The following is a 21,184-nucleotide window of genomic DNA, read 5'->3' as shown; positions in this document are numbered from 1 at the left end:
CACTTCCTGATTCTGCCCAGGCAGAGGGAGGGGGTGGCCGCAGTCCTGTCCATTTGTCCTGGGGATAAATGAGGGACCGAGCATGTTGCCTCCCCACCAAGCCAGGGATCCATTGCGTGCCTGCGAAGATAATGTTTTGCTTCAAAAAGGCCTTTCTGATCCACGTTGCTCTGACCTCAGGTTTTTCCTTAAACCCAAGGTGACCAGGAGGACAGGTTTCGGCTGCTGCCCTGCCCTGGATCCCACCCACCCCAGGGCAGCAGGATCAGGTGCCCGGCTGGGATGGACAGGCTCTCCTGCAGCACCGCCGGCCTTTCCTTCACTTCTCCCAAGTGTTTTCCCTTTGGAGCTCAACAGCAAAAAGCAATTTTAAAAAAAAAAAAAAAATTTTTCACATTTAGGTATTTAATGGAGTCATTTTTCCTGCCAAAAGGTTTGTCTTTTCCCCTGCGTCCCTCCCCCTTTCTAAACCCCATCACAGAGGTATCATTTGTTCCTGGCCATTGGCATCTGGTGGCGTCAAGGCAAATAATCCCCAGCACGGGGGAGCAGGAGGAGGAGAGCGGTGGGGAGCCGCAGTCCCTGCAGTGGGGAGACGAGTGCTGGGTGGGCGTCGTGGCATCCCTCCCTCCCTCCCTCCGTCCCTGCTGTGGGTGCCAGCATGGGAGAGCACCCGCAGAGCTGCCCCGAGCAAGACAGAACCGTGGGGCACTGGGAAGGCTTGTATGCTGCTCCCACGCAGGTCTTTGCTTCGTGCCTCAGTTTCCCTGCGGGAAAACACACTTCTCCCCCCCCTCCCCAGGGCTGCGCTGGGTTCGGCACAATAGCAAACCTTCACATTATTATTCCGGGGGCGGAAAGCAGTATTACTCAGAGCCAGGATTGCTAATAACACACTAAATATAGCGCTTTCCATCTCCAGAGTACTTTCTGAACTCTAGTTCGTAAGCCCTAACCCCCTCCGGAGGCTGGGGCCAGGGCACCGGCTGGCATCGCTGTGTGGGCAGGGATGCCGGGAGAGCGACGGGACGACGTTCCCTGCGGATGCTCCTGCCAGGAGGTGCTTCCCATCGTGGTGGAGGGAGCGAGCATGGGGTCAGTCCCTCCTGAGCTCACCCAGGTTGAGGGGGACAGGGGCTGCAGGCCGAGGCCCCGGGGTGGGTGGGCAGCGAGGGACGGGCTCCCGCAGCCTCTCGGTGATGGTGGGAAGCGGCTGCTTCTCCCACTTGCCCTGCAAGAGAGATCGGCACCATGAGATCAAGTCGGGGTTTCAGGTACTTGGAGACTCTGTGTTTCTCCCTCTTTGTAAAAATGGAATGATCTTTGATATTTGAAGTGTTTTTAGCCTAAACCAGGATGTTTTCTCATGAGGCATTACTAATTATTTGTATTGCAGAAGCACCTACGCATCCCTTTAGCGGCGCAGATGTCTGCGGTGCACCACGTTGCACAAACCCACCACGGTTAGGGAGTTTCTGCCCCAAAAAAGTGTTACCCACCAAATCAGATGGAGACGACTCAAACCAGGGAGTCCCACCAACCCACCGTGCTCTCAGCCCAGCCCTGAAAAATGCTCTCTACCAGGTATTGGCAGAAAGGTTGGTTGGAGGTGACATTTGCAGCGTGCCAGCATGGATGTTCACGTGCGGCTGCTGCGAAAACGGGAGGGATGCAGCAGCCTGGGTGAGATGCCACGGGGAAAGGCTGTCACAGCCATCAGAGCTCAAGGTGACCACGGCCAGGATAAAACCCCCAGCTCCGTGCATGCATGGGGGCACCTTGTCTTGGGGATGCTCCCTGCAAGGAGCAACCTGCCAGGTTCAGACAGTGCCGAGGGCTGAGCCCGCCGGGCAGGATCTAGCTCAAATGTGAAGTGTTGGTCCGGGTTAGAGGCCGGTTGAGACACAGGCAGGGGCTGCGAGGGCGAAGGGCTGAGCTCTGGTTCGGTGATGCTACGGTTTGGCTGCCGGCCGCGCGCTCATGTGGAAATGTCGGTGAGAGGCTGAGCCGCAGCGTGAGCAGGAGGAGGGAGGTCTGGAGCGGAGCGGTAGAGCCGTGAGTCATCAGCAAGAAGATGAAAGTTGAATTTCTGTTTTCAGATGAAATTTCTTGTAATATGTCACGCGAAACGGGCCAGAGCTTGCACCGGCACCAGGAAAACCCCTTGGGAAAGGTGGAGGGGGATGGAGAGACCCTCCAAAAGCACATGGGGAGCAATGGGAGAGGCGACAGCATCACTGGGAAGTACCAACTGGAGAAACGACTATTTTCCTGGAACCTTATGGCTTAAGAGAGCAGTTAACGTGTTTGGGGTGTGCCTGCTCCAGGGCTCAGCCCCAGCCCTGGAGCGTTCTGCCCTGCCAACACGTCCCAAACCCTGTGCTAGCACCTCGCCAGCACCCTGCTCTTGGGATAGATCAAAGGCATTTGGAGTGTCTCGATACTTGTTTTCAGTGCTTTTGAGTGGAAATCTGAATGTAGAGATTATACAGAGTTTACTGCAAGTCCCTGCAGGTGCAGGGGACTCGGGGACAGCGACGTCCCCGCAGCCGCTCACAGGCGGTACCTTGAGATTTTGCTCAATAATTAACAGCACTGAGTCCTTCCAGAAATCTCGTCAGCTTTGGGATCGCTGAACTGCAAAAACACGAGCTTAATTAGAAGCTGGTGCTTTTCTCTTGGCAGAAACGGTGTGGAATAAATGAGATGTCTTAAAATCGGGCTCGCTCTGAAAAGCTCCTTCGCCCTTGCTGCGATGCTTGTGACCCACTTTGTGCCAGCGTCAGATCTGCTCCGCTCAAGTCTCTTCTTCGGCTGCTCCCCAGACCTCTATGAAACCAAGAGAGTTGCCTGGGCCGTAATTAAGAGGCTTAATTTACAATTCTGCTGCTGCACAAAACTTCTGCGCCACTTCTGTCCCTGCAGCGGGGCTCTGCATGGCTGGGAGGTGCTGGGTCTCCAGTCCCAGAGAACTGGAAAAGTTTCTGCCCCTCCAGAGCAGACTTTGCTAAAGGGGATTTACCAGGAGAGAAAGCCGATGGTCTTCGCTGCAGTCAGCTCGGCATTCTCCAGTGCTGCAGTGGATAACGTATTGTGTAAGTTTACTACACTGATAAATGGTGTCGGGAACTGATGGTGATAGGGACCATCAGTGGTTTTAAATCTTCATCACCATCATCATGACCGTCATGGCTGGGCCTGGTTTTTCTTTAAAGATTTCGTGGCCCGTTATCCTTCACATTTTGCTGGATCGTTGCTTTTGGAGACCGCACAGATGCTGTGCGTAATGAGCTCGCTCTGCTGGGACCCAATGTAATTTGCCAAAATCCTAAAAACCACCTCACATTTCTCCTCGGTTCTGGAGCTGGCCCTGCTTTAACACTCAGTGAAAGCCGCCTCAAAATCATTTTATGCAAATGCATCTCCTAATTGAATCTGGCCGAGCACATCCAGGGTGGGCTCGTGCCATATCGTCTTAAACGCCAGGTCTGGGCTGGGCTCAGTGTCCCACTGATGCTGGGTTTCCCCGGGCAGCTCCGAGCCCGCCGGGTACAGCCGTGTCCTGAGCACCAGAGACCTGACCCGTCTCATTGGGATCACCCTGTGGCACAGCCCTGCTGAGCTGCTTTTTACTTACGGCTGGGAGTTTTGCTTTGTAGCTTTGGTTGTGAAGCTATACGTACCGGGAACCGGACGGCTGAGGATTTGTTGCAGTGCATCGAGATTGGAGCAAAGCCGTAGAGGGATTTTAGCACATCTCTGTTGAATGTGTTCCAGGGGACGGAGAAAAACTGCTGTGGGACGGAGACCTGTGGGCACGTGCAGACCTCCTCGTCGTTAAACCTGGGGCGGGAGAAATGCTAGACTGAAACGCAGCAGCGCTGTCCCCTTTCAGCGCTGGCTGTTTCTAATTCCTCCCTGCCTAAAGCTCAGCCTGGAATGGCTCTGAAGTCGGCGCTGGGAGCAGGGAGAGCTTAGCACAGCCGGTACCTGCAAGGGAAGATTTGGGCCCAGCTGGACCGCCCGTGAATAGGACGCTCGTGCAAGTTCAGCATCTTGCCCCTCTCATCATGGGTGAATGAGCTGCAGCCTGCTTCTCTGGCAGGGATGCTTGGCGTCTGCCTTGGGTTATAAGAAGTATTTTGCACATGAGCACTTGGCCATGCACTGACTCTTGCCGGGAAGTCAGTCCTCGGGAATGCTCTCCTTTCCCGGTGGTTCTCGCTATACAGCCATCCTAAAAGCCCTGGGTTTGGCTGCCAGCTCTGGGGGCAGGGGAGGGCAGGACTGAGCTCCAGCACGCAGCCACGGCTCCCAAAACCCGCGCTGCCTGCGTGCCCCCGCACACCTACTGCACAGCCAGCGCCTCAAACCCCACTTTTTAAACTTTTTTTCCCAATGTTCCTGGCAAAGGGCTCTGCGGTGGTCCCTCTCCCCTCAGCACCACCATGCAGGGGCTCTGTACCTGTTCACGAGGTTGAAGTATCGATGCAGGTAGCCCGGATCCACAGCGCTTTTGCACAGCTCCAGCTGCGTCTGGGGGTAGTAGTGCACGTAGTTCACGCACATCTCCTCCAGGATGCCAAACCCGCCCTGCGGCACAGACAAAAACGTGCTGGCAGCTGGGTCCAGCTCTGCCCTGCCGGGGCTTGCACGGGCAGTGGGGAGGGCAGAGGGGCTGCAAAGGCACAAAGCTCACACCTGTATGTGCACACATCCACACACACACACACACACACATATATATATATATATGCACCCCTTCAGGTGCATGGGATGGGCAGCACTCTGCTCCTCTGCCTATCCACCCTTTATGCAAAGACTAACTTTCAGGCTAGATCGTGTGGTTTACATTAAAATGCAGATTTGCTATAATCCCTCTGCTATATTTAGCTTTGTCCCTGTTGATGGTACCTCTGACAGGCTCTTTTTTTCCTGCCTATGTAAGAAAATAACATGCACTGTCAAAAAAACGCCACTTCTCTTTAATTACAATTAATCCCCGGTGGAACAGTTTGTGATGGGAATTAGAGTGACACATGCTACTTCTCAATTAGCACCTTAACATCCCCGCTGCAGGCAGCAGAGCCTTGCGGGCTCGCTTCTCTACCACCCTCCCTCTGGTTTCTGGCTGTGATTCAGCCCGGGTTCATGCAGGTGCTCGTTTTGCGGGTGCCCCCCAACCCTGGGGTGCAAACACACGCCAGCCCCACGCGTGCAGGTGAACTCGCCCCCGCACTCACCACCGTGGCTCTGCTCCGGTCCTCCGTGTTGTACGTGCAGGTCGTGATGAGTTCGTCACCCTGGGGGGGGGTTCGAACACAGACACGTGGAGGTGTGAGAGTGAGGAGCTTTCCCCTCTCCAATCAGCAAATTTGGGGATCGGGGAGTTAGTAATACAGCAGATCTCTGCTCCCTGTAGCGGTGCCAGCCTGCGGGCAGCCCGTTTCCCCGCCAGCACCGGCCGCGGTGCCGCAGGAGCGCTTGCTAAACTTGCATCCCCTGGGGAAGATTCCCTAGGGCCATATCCCAGGGATGGTGTTTCTTGCTTTCCTCACTTTCTAAGAATTTCTGCAGGGCTGAAGCACCTAAAAAAAATGCACTTAGGCAACATTTTGAATTGCCAAACCTCTACCCGACTGGATGACACAACTGCCTCCCTGCCACGGTCGGTGCTGGGGTCCATGGGGACACCCCAGAGCACAGCCCTGGGTTTCAAAGGGTGCTGAGTCTTTTGAGCAGCGTCTTGGGGCACGACAGCTCCCGTAGGTGCCCTCCACTTTGCAGCTGGGTCCTTCCTCACCCGTACAGCCCTGGGGCACACTCAGCCTCTGTTTTACCACCTGGTCCCCCAACATTTGCTGCCGAATCTCTTCCTCTCCTTCTACCAAGCAAGGAGGGAGGGGGGACCTTCAGTGCGTGCATGGTTCACCCTCACCCCCCGAGGAGCCTCCCTCTGCTAGAGGAAGCCCAGCTAAATTAGGTGCTTAATTGAGCTGCTGACACAGTTTGGTTGCCCACACACCGGTTTGGTACCATATGAGATGGGCTCTGGTGTCCCCCAAGGCATCTGCACAGGAGTGGCAGATATGACCTAGGGACCACAGGGGGGTCCCAGATGGCTGTGGGTGTCTGCGCGTGGGCAGGGGCTGCCGGCGGTGGAGGGCATGAGGTGATGGAGAGGAGGCAGGGGGTCTCAGGGCTGTGGGGTGAGGGGAAGGTCTTGTGCTGTTTGGAAGCCGCCACGGTTTTTGGAGCCACTCACTGGAAAAACTGCAACCACCTCCTTCAGCATGCGGATCTCCTGGGAGGGAAGGAAAAGGGACGCATCAGAGCAATGGGGTGGCTCTGTGCCCAGGGCAGCCCCATGGGTGACGTCCAGCCAGGACCCCCCCCCCGGCTGCCCCTGCAGACCCCTCTACCTGAAAATGAGGGCTGTAGTGACCGTCGGCGTTCACGACCTGCCGCTCTCTCCCATCCCGGGACAGCACCGTCACCACTTTTCTTCCTGCCAGGTGAGTGTGGAGCTGGGAGGCGAAGATGCGGATGCCGGCAGCGGGCAAAGCCTGGGAGAAGGACGGGCTCAAGCCCCTGTGCCTGACCCCATCCCTCTCCCCTCCCGTGCATCCCCTTGCTCTGTGCTTGAGACCGGCCGTCCCTGTGCTGGTTCCCGCAGAGGGGTTTAGGGGATTGCTGTACCCCTGGAGCAGCGTAGAAGTGAGCTCCCTGCAGAGGGACAGATGCTCGATCCGCCGCCAAATCCGTTGTACATGCTGCTGTGCCCTAAGTCAGCAGGAGCAGCTGAGCCGGATGCTGCTTGCTTCCCTACGTTCGTTAGTAGTGGCACAAATGATTGCTTTTGGGTAGGCCCTACAAAAACGTCCACTAAAACTTCCCTGAGAGCAAGGTGGGCATTTTGAAACCATCTTTGAGAGAGTTCTTGGCGAGCTCCTTGGCAGCAGAGGCCAATCTTCCCATCTCCGTGAGGGAAAGCACCGCCGGGGCACGGCCAGCTCGGCAGTAAGTTTTATGGGAATGGTATCCTGGGGAGCCGGAGCAGATGGCTCCCCAGGAGAGCTGCTTTGAGGGGGATTCAGCACATCCCAACCAGCTGCTCGCTGTTTGTTGTACACGGCAGATTTTTTCTTTCCAGCGCAACCTCATGATAAGGGGCTCGGGGAGTTTAAAACTGGGAATTGGGAGCCCGGAGCTCGGTGCCATATCACTGCTGTCTGGGACCTGGGAAAAGCTGTTTGCAACCTCTCTTCTCCAAGGTGAAGCCAGGTGGAGAGGACAGGCACTCACCAGCTGGGTACATTTGTCGGTGCAATAGCCCGTGAGGAGGAAGGCATCCTCACCCGGGGGAATGGCCATCACCGGCGTGTAGACCAAGCCCAACTCCATGATGCCGGCATCGTAGCGTCGCAGGGTGGCCGTGTAGTAGAGACGGATCCCCGAGGAGTCGCGGCGACCTGGCGGGTGAGAGGACAAGGCTGCAAGTCACCGTGGGAGAAGTGACGGCTGCCGGGACAAGGTCAGGCGTGAAAAATGATGCTGTGCTGCAGTGGGGAGAGATGCGTCAGCCTCTCGCTTGCAGCCTTCTTCGTGTGTGTGGTTCTTATTGGTTTTAAATCCTAGATATTTTCATGCAAGGCTTTATGGAGTGGCCCCAGACCTGTGCCTGGTCCCCTAGAGAGGTCACTGACCTGAGGTTGAATTTCTCCCAAGAGAGCGAAGTAAGGAGTGTCTTTGGAGAGCCCAAAGCAGAAGGACAGATCATGGGGTGCTTTGGAGAACTCCCTCAGAAATATGGCTCATTGCGTCTCCTTTAACTGATACATCCAAAAAGCTAAGGCCATGCTGTTATTGGGGGCCTGGCAGGAGGAGACATGCCTATGGAGCAAGTACTCCTTGCATTTGGAAGGTTTCTGGTCTCTCTTGCATTTGAGATTGCTCCATTTAACCTCCCCTCAGGAGCTGGAGGAGACCCTGTGCCTGTGATGTGCCCTGGCAGATGCTGACCGCGGGGCAGGCAGAGGCAGCAGCCAGCTCTGCTGAGATGCAAAACCGAGCTCTGGCTCCCATTTGCCACCCAGCTTTGCGAGCAAAAGGAAAGGGCAGGTTCGGTAGGTCAGGAGGGGTTCAGGCTGGCTTTGAACTCCCTGTCTCTGGGCTGGAGCCCACCCAGGGGTAAGAAGAACAGGGGAGACACTATTGGTTAACACGCAAAACCAGATAAATTATGAAAGACATGAGCTCCATATTTATAGACGTGTTTCTTCTCGAGTTGCCGAATGTGCTATGATTGATCTACAGTACATATGCTCTGGTCTTCTAAAAATATACTTGGTTAGTCAAGAAGCTACTTGTTTTTATGTTAATGAAGAAACCGGGTTGTTTGGAATCCTTTTTTTTAAATGTGTCTCCTGACAATGTTATCGAAGCAGGAGTACCAATAAAACAACATCTGAATTCCCCCCATCCCCAGCCAGGCTGGTGCTGTGTCTCGGGTGACTTCGGCACCGCTGTTGCTCTGAGCTCAGACCCACCACCACCACCTTGCACAGAAATTGGAGGGACACCCTGTGACAGCCCAGCTAAATACCGGTGTTGCCTTGGATGGTGGCCCTGCAGGAACGACGTGTTGGTGCAGTTTTCTGCCTGCAGGGCTGCAGGCTCAGCCAAGCTTCCTTCCCTGAGCATCCCTCCCCGCTGCTGGGCATGCACAAGGCTGGGGTCTAGCCTGCGGTGAGGATGACTTTGCTAAGACCAGCAAGGCGGCAGTATGGTGGGGATTTAATGTATTCCTCCCGCTAGGACAGATCTGGACCATCATGTCTCCAGAAAGTTGCAAACAGGGCTGTGATTTTGGCCAAGACTTCTTCTGTATGAAACATGGAGCCCTCTCCAGCGGGGTGGCAGTCCCTGGCATTTACTCAGCAATCCTGCCACTGCCTCACTGGGGAGGCACTGGGCATCACTGTGCCCCCACTCACCTTGGAACACCAGGGGATTGTGGTAATGAATCTCAAGGCGCAAATATCTGGAGGATCCCGGGCCACCAAAGGCAAGACCTGCTTCTTCGGGGTAGTAGAAAGCCTGGAAGCAGAGGGAGGGTGTTAGGGGAGTGGTAGGGTGGCTTTCCTGGGGACAAGGCTGAAATGTCTGGGCATAATCCTGACCCTGGCCGTGGGCTGAGGGACGTGACTTGTGCTCTTGGTTGTGCTTGGTGAGCTGGTCTTGCTTCCAAAGGCTTCTCACATGCCAGCATGCACGTGCAATGGCATAATTACCGAGCAGGAGCATCGCACCGATTTATGGCACCAAGGAGGTGGGCTGGGGTGAGGTGGAAACTCAGACACATCCAGGGGAAGGATGGGGAGGTCAGACAGGGCTGAACCCAAATCCCAGCACAGAACGGGGTTGGGGCAGCCCGCATGGGGCGATCCCAAGATGGGATTGGGAAGGGTTGGGAGGCAGCAGGAAAACACTCAGGAGCAAAGTTTTCACCCAGGGCAGCGGGTCCCATCTCGCACCCACCTGCGCTCCCATGGCCCATGCTGCAAGCACGTGCCTGCAGTAGTTGAGCCGGTCTGGCTTCATCTTGGAGTCGCAGGGCCCATTGTAATGGGGGAAGCTGTCGAACTTGGCAGCGCACTGGAAGACTTCCATGTGGTGGACCAGGGCCTCGTTGCCTGCTGTGATCACTGGCTCATACTGCAAAGCAGCATCCAAGAAGGAGCACACATTAAGACCATTCGCTGAGAGCCCATCCCTGTGGGCTGCTGTCTGTGCAGGCTCCACAAGAACCCCAAAGCAGGTATGTCTGCTACCTGTTACTGAATGGGAGACAGTTTCTGCCATGTGATGGGGAGAGAAGGTTGCTTTGGGCATGAAACACCAAGGGCTAAGAGCTCTTGGTTGGCTTTGGGACCAGCCCAGGGTCCACAAGAACCCATAGAGAAACATCTCATCCCTTCTCCAGCGACAGATGTGCCTGATCAGCAGAAGATCTTGGTCTGCTTTGTGATGACTGAGTCCTTTCCCGGTTTTGCAGGGCTGAGGTGACCCTGGGGACATTGCTTTTTCCTAAAGGGAGTCCTGGCCATGTTGCGGTAGCTCTGCCTGCAGCTATTGGGTTTCATTTCTAGTCAACAGCTGCTCAGGGCACAGGGAGGGGGATTCGGGGTAGAAAGAGTGACTTCAAACAAGCCTGAGGAACAGCTCTGGCTAAAAGCGCCAGCTGTAGAAATGATCTGCAGCAGCGGGAAGGTATCAGGAGTTACGCACTTTTTACTTACACACAGATGATTCATTTCACACCATCTGTTGGAGAGAAAATCCTCCTTCTGAGTTTTCCTTTGCAATGTCGTCTCTCCCCTATAAATCACTAAGCACTGGCTTCGGCTCGCGTGTCAGGTTTTCCCTCTCCCCGTTGTGTGGTTTTGACTCTGGGTGTGCCAGGTCATCTGCCGAGCCACCTCCGCGCCTGCCGGGGCGATGCTCTCCCAGCAGCTCGTGATGGGCGGTCAGACTGGTGTTACGCCTGCCTTTCCCTGGCACTGGGCTGTCTGCAGGTTTCAGCCTCTCCTTTGAGGGAGGTGACCCAAGCATATGCAACATGTCTGGGCAATGCACACAAGTTAGATTTTTGTCTGTAACCTTTTTTTTTTTTTTGGAGTATGCCTAATCTTTTAGAAGCCAGTTCATATCCTGGCTCACTCTGCCCTGCTCTCACCAGCCCTGTTCCTTTGTTTCCCATGTTTATATATTCTTCATGGCTCACTGTGTACCATAATCCTGCCATGGATCTGTCCTTGATGGCTACAGCTCTGCCTTCTGCAGGGGGTCAGCTCTGCAAGGGGACTGCTCTGAGCCTGCCCTGGGACCTGCTCGATGTGCTGGGTGGAAAGTCACCAACCTGCCGCCTTCTGCTGAGAAAATTCTGATTTTGGGTTCTCTGGGAGGCAGGAGGATGCTACTGGCTGGTGGGATGGCTCTGGGAGATGTTTTGGTACCATGTTGGGGAAGACGTATGGGTCTGAAAGCCTCCCTGTGAAAGGGCAGGGAAGAGGTGGACTTTCCAGAATGGCTAAATGGGAACGCGATTGCTGCTCTGCACCAGGGAAAGCAACCCTCTTCTCCTGCCTCTTACCATGATAATGTGATGTTTGGGGAAGCCTTCTGCAAGCTTTGCCATGTAACACCAGTAGGTTGTCTCCTGGCTGGGAATGACAATATCAGGGGCCGTTATCTCCATCGTCTTCATGTCGCTGGGCAGTTCAGGGATGGTGATGTTGGGCTTTAGCAGCTGCACCCTCTGCAGTCCCCTGTGGATGGCAGAGATGTTGATGGCTTGGAGGGAGTGGACCGGTTTCTCCAGGATCCCGTAGATAAGGTGCACGGTGCCATCCTGAAGCAAGAGCAAAGTGTATCAGGTAGTTTTTTCATGCAGGAACATGAACTGCATGGACTATTAGCACCAGTATTGGTGGCATGAATCCAGGAATGGGCCTTTTGACCCATGCCCAGATGGGAAGCCACCCTGACTTCACCAGTAGCTGACTTTGCTGTGCTGTCCCAAGAAGACTGTAGATTTCGGGGCATTTCTTTGGCTGACGTGATCACAGAGGGTTCCCTACCAGTTGGGAGAGTCTGAAAAGTTTTCCCTAGATGGCATCAGTTCCTTAAGGGGAGCATCTCCTCTGTGCTCTTTCAGAGTCCCTCATCCCTTCTGAGCTCCAGGCTGAGACAACCACATCGGTTCAGGGCTCATCCCACCCTGCAGCCTGGCCCCAGCAATGGCCACAGGCAGCAGCCTGGGGTGGAACACCAGAAACAAAACTTCTCCCTGAAATCCTCCCTTTATCCCAGCTTCTGTTGGTGGGGGGGTACCAGAAGAAGCTCTGCTGAAAGTCTACTGCAAGCAGGGAAGTTGCTGCTGAACCCAGTGAGCTCTGGACAGGAGATAAGGAAGAAAGGAAAAAGAGAATACTTTTTTCTTAAAGGATCAGAGAATAAAGACCTGCAAGTCTTTTCCCAGTTCACACATAGAATTTTTTCCTCCAGGGCTCTCTGTGTTTTGGCAGACAGTAGACGTTTCTCACCACAAGACAGGCTTTTGAAAACCAGCAACAAAAACTCAAGGATGCTCGATGCCCACGTTGGCTTTAAAATATCCTGCCCACCAAAGGCTTTTATCTGAAATGAGCCTTGCACCAATTCCTGCCCGCACCCGGTGTCCATGGCCAATGCCCTGAAGCTCTTTGACATCCCAACTGGGAAGGTTTCCCTCAAATCCCAGCAGGGAACGCAGACCCGGAGAGACTTCACTTAACCACACAAGCACACCGCAGCGGCTCTATTTGCTGGCCCTTTGCTCTGGCTCCTGCCGCAACCCTCCTCTTTGCCTCCTGTTGAACAAAACCATCACCTCTTTGTAACACTCCAAACAGTTGGCTCCAGACTGCAAACCGGGGTGATGCAGGAGGGTATTTATATAGACCTAACACATGCTTAACAGGAGTGGATGATGCAAACGAGCTAAAATCTACACTTTATAGAGGTTTATAAGGGGTTGTAAATAGATCGTGCCAAACATTACTCATGCCCCAGGACTGACATCTGTAGCACACTTCCTTTCTGCCTTAGACAGCACAAATGCCTGATGCTTTCCCCGAAACAAAACACTGGTCAGATATAACCATGCAGGTTGGGGTTTGGAGCTCTGCCCCAGGGCTGAGCTGGGTCTTGCTGGTGCTATAGCAGGGCAAGGGCGATGCCGTACCTCTATAAGGTAGTCCTTGGGGTCACAGGTGCTGAAGGCTCTTCTGAAGAGGAGGTAGAGACCCTCAGGAGCCCTCCGAGCCCCGAGGAGCTGGTAGTCCTGCTGCGAGTCCATGTGGAGCTGCCCCTTGGCATCGCTCCAGGCATCCTGCGGGAGGAAGAGCACCCCGCTAAACTGGGAGGTTCCACTGGTCCCACTCAGCCCGAGGAGCCCGTGGCGGTGACCTCCAGCGGTACCACGGGTCGTGAGATCCTTCTGTTCACCCTCCGCATCCCAAAGGTGGAGGGAGCCCGTGTTTTGGTTGCCCCATGCCCCCCTCCAGCAGCCCACGGGCAGAGCCGTGCCGGCACGGCCCCTGCCATGAGACCTTTGGTGCTCGGCACAGGCAGACCTGTGAAATACATGATCCAGAATTAATAGGCTGCAGAAAGACCTTTCCAAGTTGAGATGCGACTAGGGGAAAGGACGCAGGGAGAGGAAAGCCTGCAGGGATGCATGAAGGTGTTGCGTCGGTCTGTGCTGTGTTTTGGGTGTATTTGGCTGGGGGACACCTTCTCAGGGCGGGGGGGGGGTGATGTGCTCTCCAAGCCCCTTGCCACAAACCAGCTGCTCTCAATTTAAGATCAGCCCCTTGCTGTGCTGTAGTGTCAGCCTTAGAAATCACTACCCCTCTTCAAAATCCTTAATTTGTTGTGGCCAGATTGTTTCAGCAGCCCAGCAAAGCCTCCCAAAATCTGCTCATTGTTGACAATGGTGACAATGACACTCCGAGAAGCAAAGCAGTAGGTCACTCTTGTGCTTAGGGATTTGAAGGTTTGGAGTATAAAATCCTGCAATAATTTGGACCTGAACAGTGTTGTTGTCTTGATCTTTTGCATCTCCTGTTGATATCTTTTATTTACTGAGAAAAGGCACCTAAGAAGTACCTTGCTATACACACTACAAGTGGCATCAGTTCTCTTATCTTGGGGGAAAAAAACAGAAGAAAAAGAATAAAGCATCTTGGCATCATTTCAACCAGAAGTATAGAGTGATATTTCGAGAACATATTGTCCTTAGAGCGGAAGAGTAGAATCAGCCACATGAAGCTAGCATGACATTTGTTTTCATAGGAATATGGTGTGCAAATTAATCTCATAGTACATGGGGGGTTAAGCAAATTTGGATCTTTTTAACAGCTGACATACTTATCCAGAAGAAAGGCTGCTGGGAGAGAGAAAACCAGGACTGGAGAGATTTATAGAAATCTCCTTTCAAGACGCTGTTCAGCACCAACTGAAAGAGAAAGCCCAAATACTGCCCGGTGTTTAATTCCGTGCTGTTTGTCTTACGGTGAGCACATGAAGGCAGATTAGAAATGATCCTTTATGTTTTTTTAACATGATGCTGTGAAATACTGTAGCATTCAGGCCACCACACATCCTGAATGGCTGGTAATTAGCAGGAAAACAGTTCAGATAATAAGCTCTTCTTTTCATCCTTTCATTACACTGCAGATCACATTGCGGCTGATTGTGAAAGAATGTATTTTATGGTTAATTTGAAGTAAGCAGAGAGGTAAGATTTAACTTACTGGAAAGCCTCACACGGGGAAAAATGTGAATTGCTTTCTGCAGCCAAGCGCAATTGCAATAAGCCTAACGTGGTGGGCTGGGGATAGGTAGCTGCTGGAGAGCACAAGGGTAGTTACTGTAACTGCAGCCCCAGTGGAAAAAAGAAACTGAAAAAGAACCTGAACAAACGGACTGTGTCAGAAAGGACAGTGATTTGCAGTAGCAATATCAAACCGCAAAATTAGAAATGAGTTCCCCCCCATCTGCTACCACCAGCTGTTTACATACCGCCCAAATACATTTGCATGTTTAATTTCTGATAACACCGCGCCGCTGGCAGGCAGCCGTCAGGTTGCGTTTTCCTCTGTCCTGTTGATCCCCGCGATAGCGTCGAACGCGACTCGCAGCTGGGTTATTGGTGCTGGCAGGAGCAGCTTTTCTGGCTGATAACTTTTGCGCTGCCTCAAAGTCATTAATGGGAGCTGCGGTTAATTTTTAACGTGACTGACAGCAGCACACAAGTGAACCAAGGTGTTGACGCATCCTGCGCGTGAGTGTGAGTGTGAGCTGGTCTGTACAACCACCTGTTGGAGCTCTTTGCAGCTAAGCACAGCAGAGACATCCAGGTTCTGGTTCCACTCAGCCTTGCCCATGTGCTGCTGTATTTATTTATTCTTTTCTCTTTGGGTTTAAGATTCAATGCCAAACCCACAGCGTAGACCTGATCTGTGGGTCCCTCTGGGATAGAAGCCTCCAAGCCCTTTTGGACCCCTTCCACCTGAGCGGCAGGCGCGGTCCGGCGTGCACCGTGCCCTGGACCATCCCCACTCTTTCAAACCACGAGCCAGAATCACCCACGGGGGACGCAACCCCAAAAGCAGCCATGCAAACACACAAGCGACTCACCCCAAAATAGGAATTGCTCCCGTCGCTCCAGAGCACGGCCAGGTCCGCGTTCTCAAACTCGCCCCTGTCCGACATCCCAAAGAGGAGCCCGAACTGCAGGTCCCTGACGAGGAGCTGGAAATGCACGGCTTGCTCGGGATAGCTGACGTTCCAGGAGAGCTCGAGCAGCCCCTGGGGATCGAGGGGTACCTTGTAGGGAAAATCACTCCCGCGGGGCACTGAGCCCTGCAGGGCCACCACCAAGATGACCAGGAACACCGCGATCATGGTGAAATACATGGATGCCACTTCCCGCAGCTTGAAGCTGGGGCAGGAGCAGGGCTTGCTCCTGGAAGTCTGCATGCCGGGCAGGACAGCACCCGCGCGCCTGGCTTTGCCCATTTATGCGCTGGCCCTCCTGGGCAAGCCGGGTAAGTGATACTCTTTAATTGCATTTCGTTGTTGGGAAATTGGTTTGTTGTATTGACCGCCCCCCCCCACCTCCTGGCCAAACACTTGTCATTCCCTGCCTCCCCTTAATTGGCTCTAATTGCACATGGACATTATCAATAGCAATTGAATTCGACTGGGCTGATGTTATTCGCTCTTAAATCTTCCTTAGTGGCTGGAAAGGGCTGTTTACTTGCAAGCTGCTCTTGCCGAGCCCTGTGCGGACGCGCTCTGCCCTGCTTGCGGTGCCTCTCGCCCAGCTCTGCAGCCAGCCCTGCCTGCCCTCTGTGGGGCAAAAGCTCCGGGATAGCCCCACGAGCAATCCCAGCCACAGATTCCCCATGTCCCCCAGCCTGGGACCACTTACCACCCAAAAGTTGGCCAGACTGGGGGAATCAAAGCCCAGGGTCAGCTGCCAGACACAGAATCCCGGTCCCTCTCCGGGCCCACGCTCTGCTGGGTGCAGGTCAGGGTATCGCTGGGTGCAGGTCAGGGTATCACGGTGTGCATCCCTATTTTCTTTTTGCTCTTCTGAGTAACCACACAGGTTCATGGCTTGCAGGTTGGCTGGCCCAAGCACGCCCTGGGGACCCCTCAGCTCCCCCCAAATCCTGTTGCGGCGTGCTGCTCAGGCTGTGCCACGGTCTGGGCTGCACCCTGGGGACCCATCCGGCTGCACGTTCCCTCCCCAAGGCTCCGCCAATGGCACAAAGTCTGGGAAGCCATTTCTGTGTTTATTTATTTTTGGCCTCCCTGGGGACACGTTTGCACGAGATGCTGCCGAAAGCTGAGCCGAGTCAAGCAACTAAGAGCCCCGCGGTCCTGTAGTCTCTGTGGGGTTTAAAATGAACCTCTCTGAGCCAACTGCGGTGTCGTTTGCTGGAGATCTTGGAGGTGTCAGGGCAGGTCCAGAGGGAGGGTCCCAGGAGAGGACATGTCCTTTTTGGGTGGTGGCAATGGTGCCTTCTGCTCCAGCAAGCCAGATTGCTCAGCCGGAGATGCTGTAGGAGATGGCCGTGCTCTTCCCATCTCAGTCTCCATCAGTTTTTTAACCTGTTAATAATAGTTTTACATGTAATTGTGATCACATCTCCAAGAAAATTTTGCAAGAGTTTATTTTAGCAGGGTAGGACCAGCCTGGCCGTGCTGAGCTGGGGTCCTGGCATCTCACAGGGTCTTTCCTGCACACCCCAGCGTTGGAGACAGCCCCGCAGGCTCCCAGCAGCTGGGGACAGAAAGGGTACAAACCAGAGCAGAGTCACCCCAGCTTGTTAATGCTCAAAGAAATCAGGGAAGAAAATTAGAATGAACGGCACGTTATTAGCAGCGTGCCGTACCGTTCATCCGAGCGCCTCAGAGGATGCGGGGAACAGGAACAGAGTCAGCCACGATGGCTGGAGTAGGCAGCCGATGGGGACTGCAGTGAGGAAGTGTACTTACTGCTGGGGATTATGAATCCCTTCTCCTATCCTCCTCCAAAATAACCCACAGGGATATAGCGCCTGTGAAGGGCACCTCAGGGACTCAATTTACTTTTCCAGGTGGAAAATTACATTTTGGGTTAATAACTGTCCTGGGAAAAGAACTCAGCCCTTCTCAGGCTCCTGCCCTGGCACCTCCGGGCTGCTCTTCCCCATCCAGCAGTGCCAGGGAATGGGCCCCTCACTTCGGCGGCCCCGGGGGCTTTGCAGTGCTGGCATTGCCAGGATTTCACCCCTGAGAGCACCCGGGAGAAACAAGAGTCCAGCAGTGCTGCCCTGGCTCTCCGGTCCTGGTGCTGCTGAGGACGTGGTGACCAAGTGTGGGTCAACGTCACTGTCTGTGTTTTCCTCCTGGGATTTTTTCATCAGTGCAGCACAGAGTTTAGCACCGGGCAGGCAGCACCTGGGATGTGCTGCTTCTTTCGGATGGGATCACTCTGGGATGGGACGAGGAGAGAATATCCACCCTGCACTGATGATTTAGATAATTATCCCATGATGTGGAGTATCTCAGGAATAGGAAGGCAAATGGGAGATGCTGCAGGCTTTGAGATTTGCTCTTCTGCTTTCTAACAATGCAGTCAGCACAAAGGAGCCCTGACCGCAAGCAGGGCCTCGTCTGAGCTCCCAGGCATTAAGTAATATTGACAGTGTTCGAAATATTTTCCCTGCAAAGCTAAATGCCAGACAAAACACTAATTTCACCCAAACGGCCAGAAATTAAACCCTTCTCTCTTCGCTTCGCTTCACTTTTTGCCTTTGTGTGAATTATTTCTGGCCCTTCCAAACCCAGCACACCATTTAAGCAAAAATAAGGATCTCCATGCAAAGCCCAGCTCCTCTCCCACCCTGGTTTGGCTCCCATTGAAGGTTCTACCTGCCTGGACTTTTAGAGAAGTTAAATATTTGTCATTTCTTTGCTTTTGTAGCAGCTGGGATTTTGGCTCCAGTTTAAAGATACCTTTTGTCTCTTCCCCTCTCCCTTCTCATTTATTTAAAGGCTGATGTATTCTCTTTTGGTTATTAACTTTTCTACGTTAATTGGAATTATAATGAACCGCCTCAAGCTCTTTGATACACACACACTGCCTTGCTTTAGTCTCGGAGTTTGTGGTCTTGTTTTATTAATGCTGGCTCACGTGACAAGCGATGCTCTCGGATGCCTTCAGTGTGGAGTCCCCTCCGGTCCCCTTTGGATCTTGGGTTTCACTTGTGGTCCTTGCAGCAATGTCACGGGAGCAGATCCATGTTTCCCAGCCCTGTGTAATGAGAGGAAATAGATTCAGTGTTTTAATGAATCATCAATGTGTGCATCTCTACGTTAAATTCAATGAGGTTTTACTGTCCTAAGACACAACCGTTACTCAGGAATGCGGCAACTGGTCCGGAGTGTCTCTCCTTGTCGGGTGACCTGCTGGTTAGAGGTTTTGGTCTCTCATTCAGCTTTATCAGGCAAAAGGCCAAAGCAGAGAAAAAGCTGGAAAGCTGAGCTCTCCCAGACGAGCGCATCCCTCAGCCCCATCCCACACCCCACGGGTACAGTGACTCCAGCGCACAGCCCGGCCCCACACCAGCCCTCCCGCTGCTGCTGGTGCCAGCTTTAAAAGCAGACATCCAGCTAGCGTAACATGCAGGAGGAGGCCATTAGAGCCGCCTGGGAAGGCTTCCACCGTGACAGCTCTTGGGGCCATACTTGCTGGAGGTGTGAACCGAACCCCCGCGGTGCCCTGGGCTCCCTGCCCGAGGAGCTGGGTCCGCACCTCGACCGATCCGGGACTCCGCTCATCTTCCCAAAGGAGGAGGCAGCATCCCCACTGCTTTGCCTGAGGCTCCTGGGCTCATTCCTGGATGCACTGTGCTCTGAGATCCCTGTCTGAAAGCGTCAGATGGACGTCCCTCGTCCTCCAGCCCTGGCTGCGTTACAAAAGCCCCTGAGAACAGATTTCTTTGCCTCGGCCCATTTCTGACCTCCTCCAAGCACAGATTCACCCACTTCTCTTGGCTTTGTTTCCTCATTGTAAAGGGAAAGAAGCTGAGCTGCCAGCATGCCAGGAAGGAAAATGATCCTCACCCAGGGGTGGGAGGGGGTCCTTAGCTAACGAGTTTTGCCTCTGTCTATCAGAGATGAAACCCCCAGGTTGCTGGCATGTGCAAGTGGAGCTCCTGAGCTTTCCTCTACAGAAGGAATTTGCAGTGGAGCAGCATAACATGGGCAGGTCAGCTTGAAAACAGCTGAACTTTGCAGATAAGCAGTGAGAATTTATTTAAAGAGAAAAAAAATTATGTATATCTCTCTCTCCCTGCTTCAGTTTCTCCCCGCTCATTGCTCATAAATCCAGGCGAGGAGCGAGGATCCAGCTTTCCACTCATTGCTCTGGGTGTTTATTTTAAGACTTCAATCAGATGTAGAAATGCCAGTTTCCTGACTCCAAAACTCTGACCACTCAGGGCTGACGCAGAGTGGCTTCCCGCGGGCTGGCTGCCGGGAGGAACACCGGGAGAGGGCTGCGGGATGGGAGCCGTGGATTCAGCCCCTTTCCTCAAAGGCAGAGCAGCGGCAGTGGCTTTCTGCCCACCTGCGAGCTCTTGCCGGAGCTAATGCCGGCACGATTGCGCTGGTGCTTGCATGGGAGCATCCTGTGCTGGAGATGAGACTCAAGCATCCCTGCACATGCCCCTGTCCCGCGCCGGGCAGACCCTGCCAACCACCCCCGGCAGAAAAGAGCTAAGGGTGCAGTAATGCACAGGGAATACCTGGGGCATGCTGTGAGCCCCAGAGAAGGGCTACTGTTAATGGATAGTGCTCAGATGTGTCCCCCAGGCCCCAGCTCGGCTGTGCTGGATGCTGTACAAACCCAGGCAGCAGCATTAATCCTGCACCGGGTGTTACTGGCCCCATCTTCTGCAAAGTCCCATGTCGAAACCCTCCTGGCGCTGTGCTAAAGCCTTTCATTGCCATTAACGACCCTGGATGCAAAGCCAGCCCTAAAGGGAGATAAGCTGTGGTTTCCAGAACTCTGAAAGCAGCAGTGCCCGACCCTTGTGGCCGGGAGCTCAGGGAAGCAGCCGCCTCCATCGGCAGGAGACGAGGGCTGCCTGCCTGGAACAGAGACTGACTTACAGGTAAGTAGGTTTAAACACAATTGATGCACCAAATTAGGGATTGAAGCAGGCAGCACCCCTCCGAGCTATAATCCATTGCCTCGCTAACATAAATGGAAATTCAATTTGGGCAAGGGCAGGGAGGGAAGGGAAGCTGGCTGTCTGCTCCCGTATGGCCGGTGCAGCTCTCCGTGCCCCGCGGGCTCTGCCGTTCGCAGCCCCTGTCAGTGGCCAGCCAGCACCAGGATCGAATTTGCCTTGGTGCTGATGAGGTTAGGCAGTGTCTGACTCAGGCTGGACCCGACATGGTATAAGGAGGAGGAAGAGAGGGCTGGCATGTAAGGGAGATGCTCACGTGGACGGGCAATCATGCAGGGTGCCAGGGACCCACGTCCTGACTGATGCCGTGTGCGGTTTCTCTGGCCAGATCCACCCCTCACCCTTCCTGCCAGAGCTACAGAGTCTGGACCAGCCCTGTGGCTCACAGGAACTATTTGTTATACATCCCAGGGTTGGGAGGATTGTTTATCCTTTTAAAAGGATCACTTTGCTCAGTCCTGTTCCCATAACAAACCAGAAGGGATCTGTAGGCTGCTCATTGGCTTTGTCATGCACCGAGAGGGTGCTGGGGCTGCAAATCTGAATTTGCATTTGCCTGACGGATGCACAGGTGAGTATTTAATGTCTCTATGTCATCTGGGCCTTGCAGGGCCATGGTGTGAACGATTCGGGGTGGTTATCTCTGAGCTGCTTTGTTTTGCATGGGACTGCGTGGGAATCTCCACATGTGACTGCAGCAGTTGCAATTTAACCTGCAAACGTGCTGGGTGCCAGCCAAGATGGGACACTTGGAGGAGACCGTGACCCAGCAGCGGTGGGTGGGAAGAACCATTCCCTCCTCCTTGCACATGAGTTTGTCCCTTCCA

At 53.9% G+C, this 21,184-nt stretch overlaps 1 protein-coding gene across 1 annotated transcript; it reads right to left on the bottom strand.

The window, feature by feature from the left end:
- Positions 1 to 118: 118 nt before the first annotated feature.
- On the bottom strand, positions 119 to 15,680 carry DBH (dopamine beta-hydroxylase). Its single transcript, XM_075055088.1, is given in 13 exon segments — positions 119 to 1,231; positions 3,684 to 3,843; positions 4,466 to 4,593; positions 5,244 to 5,303; positions 6,266 to 6,304; positions 6,423 to 6,566; positions 7,306 to 7,472; positions 8,997 to 9,099; positions 9,541 to 9,717; positions 11,156 to 11,413; positions 12,788 to 12,934; positions 15,247 to 15,606; positions 15,609 to 15,680. Coding segments are annotated over 13 exon segments (1,950 nt in total). The 3' UTR covers positions 119 to 1,096.
- Between the last annotated feature and the right edge of the window lie 5,504 nt (positions 15,681 to 21,184).

This window comes from Buteo buteo, chromosome 23 (genome assembly GCF_964188355.1).
Source record: "Buteo buteo chromosome 23, bButBut1.hap1.1, whole genome shotgun sequence".
Taxonomy (NCBI): Eukaryota; Metazoa; Chordata; class Aves; order Accipitriformes; family Accipitridae; genus Buteo; species Buteo buteo.
The sequence above is the reverse complement of the archived record's forward strand: the minus strand, read 5'-3'. Positions and strand labels throughout refer to the sequence as shown.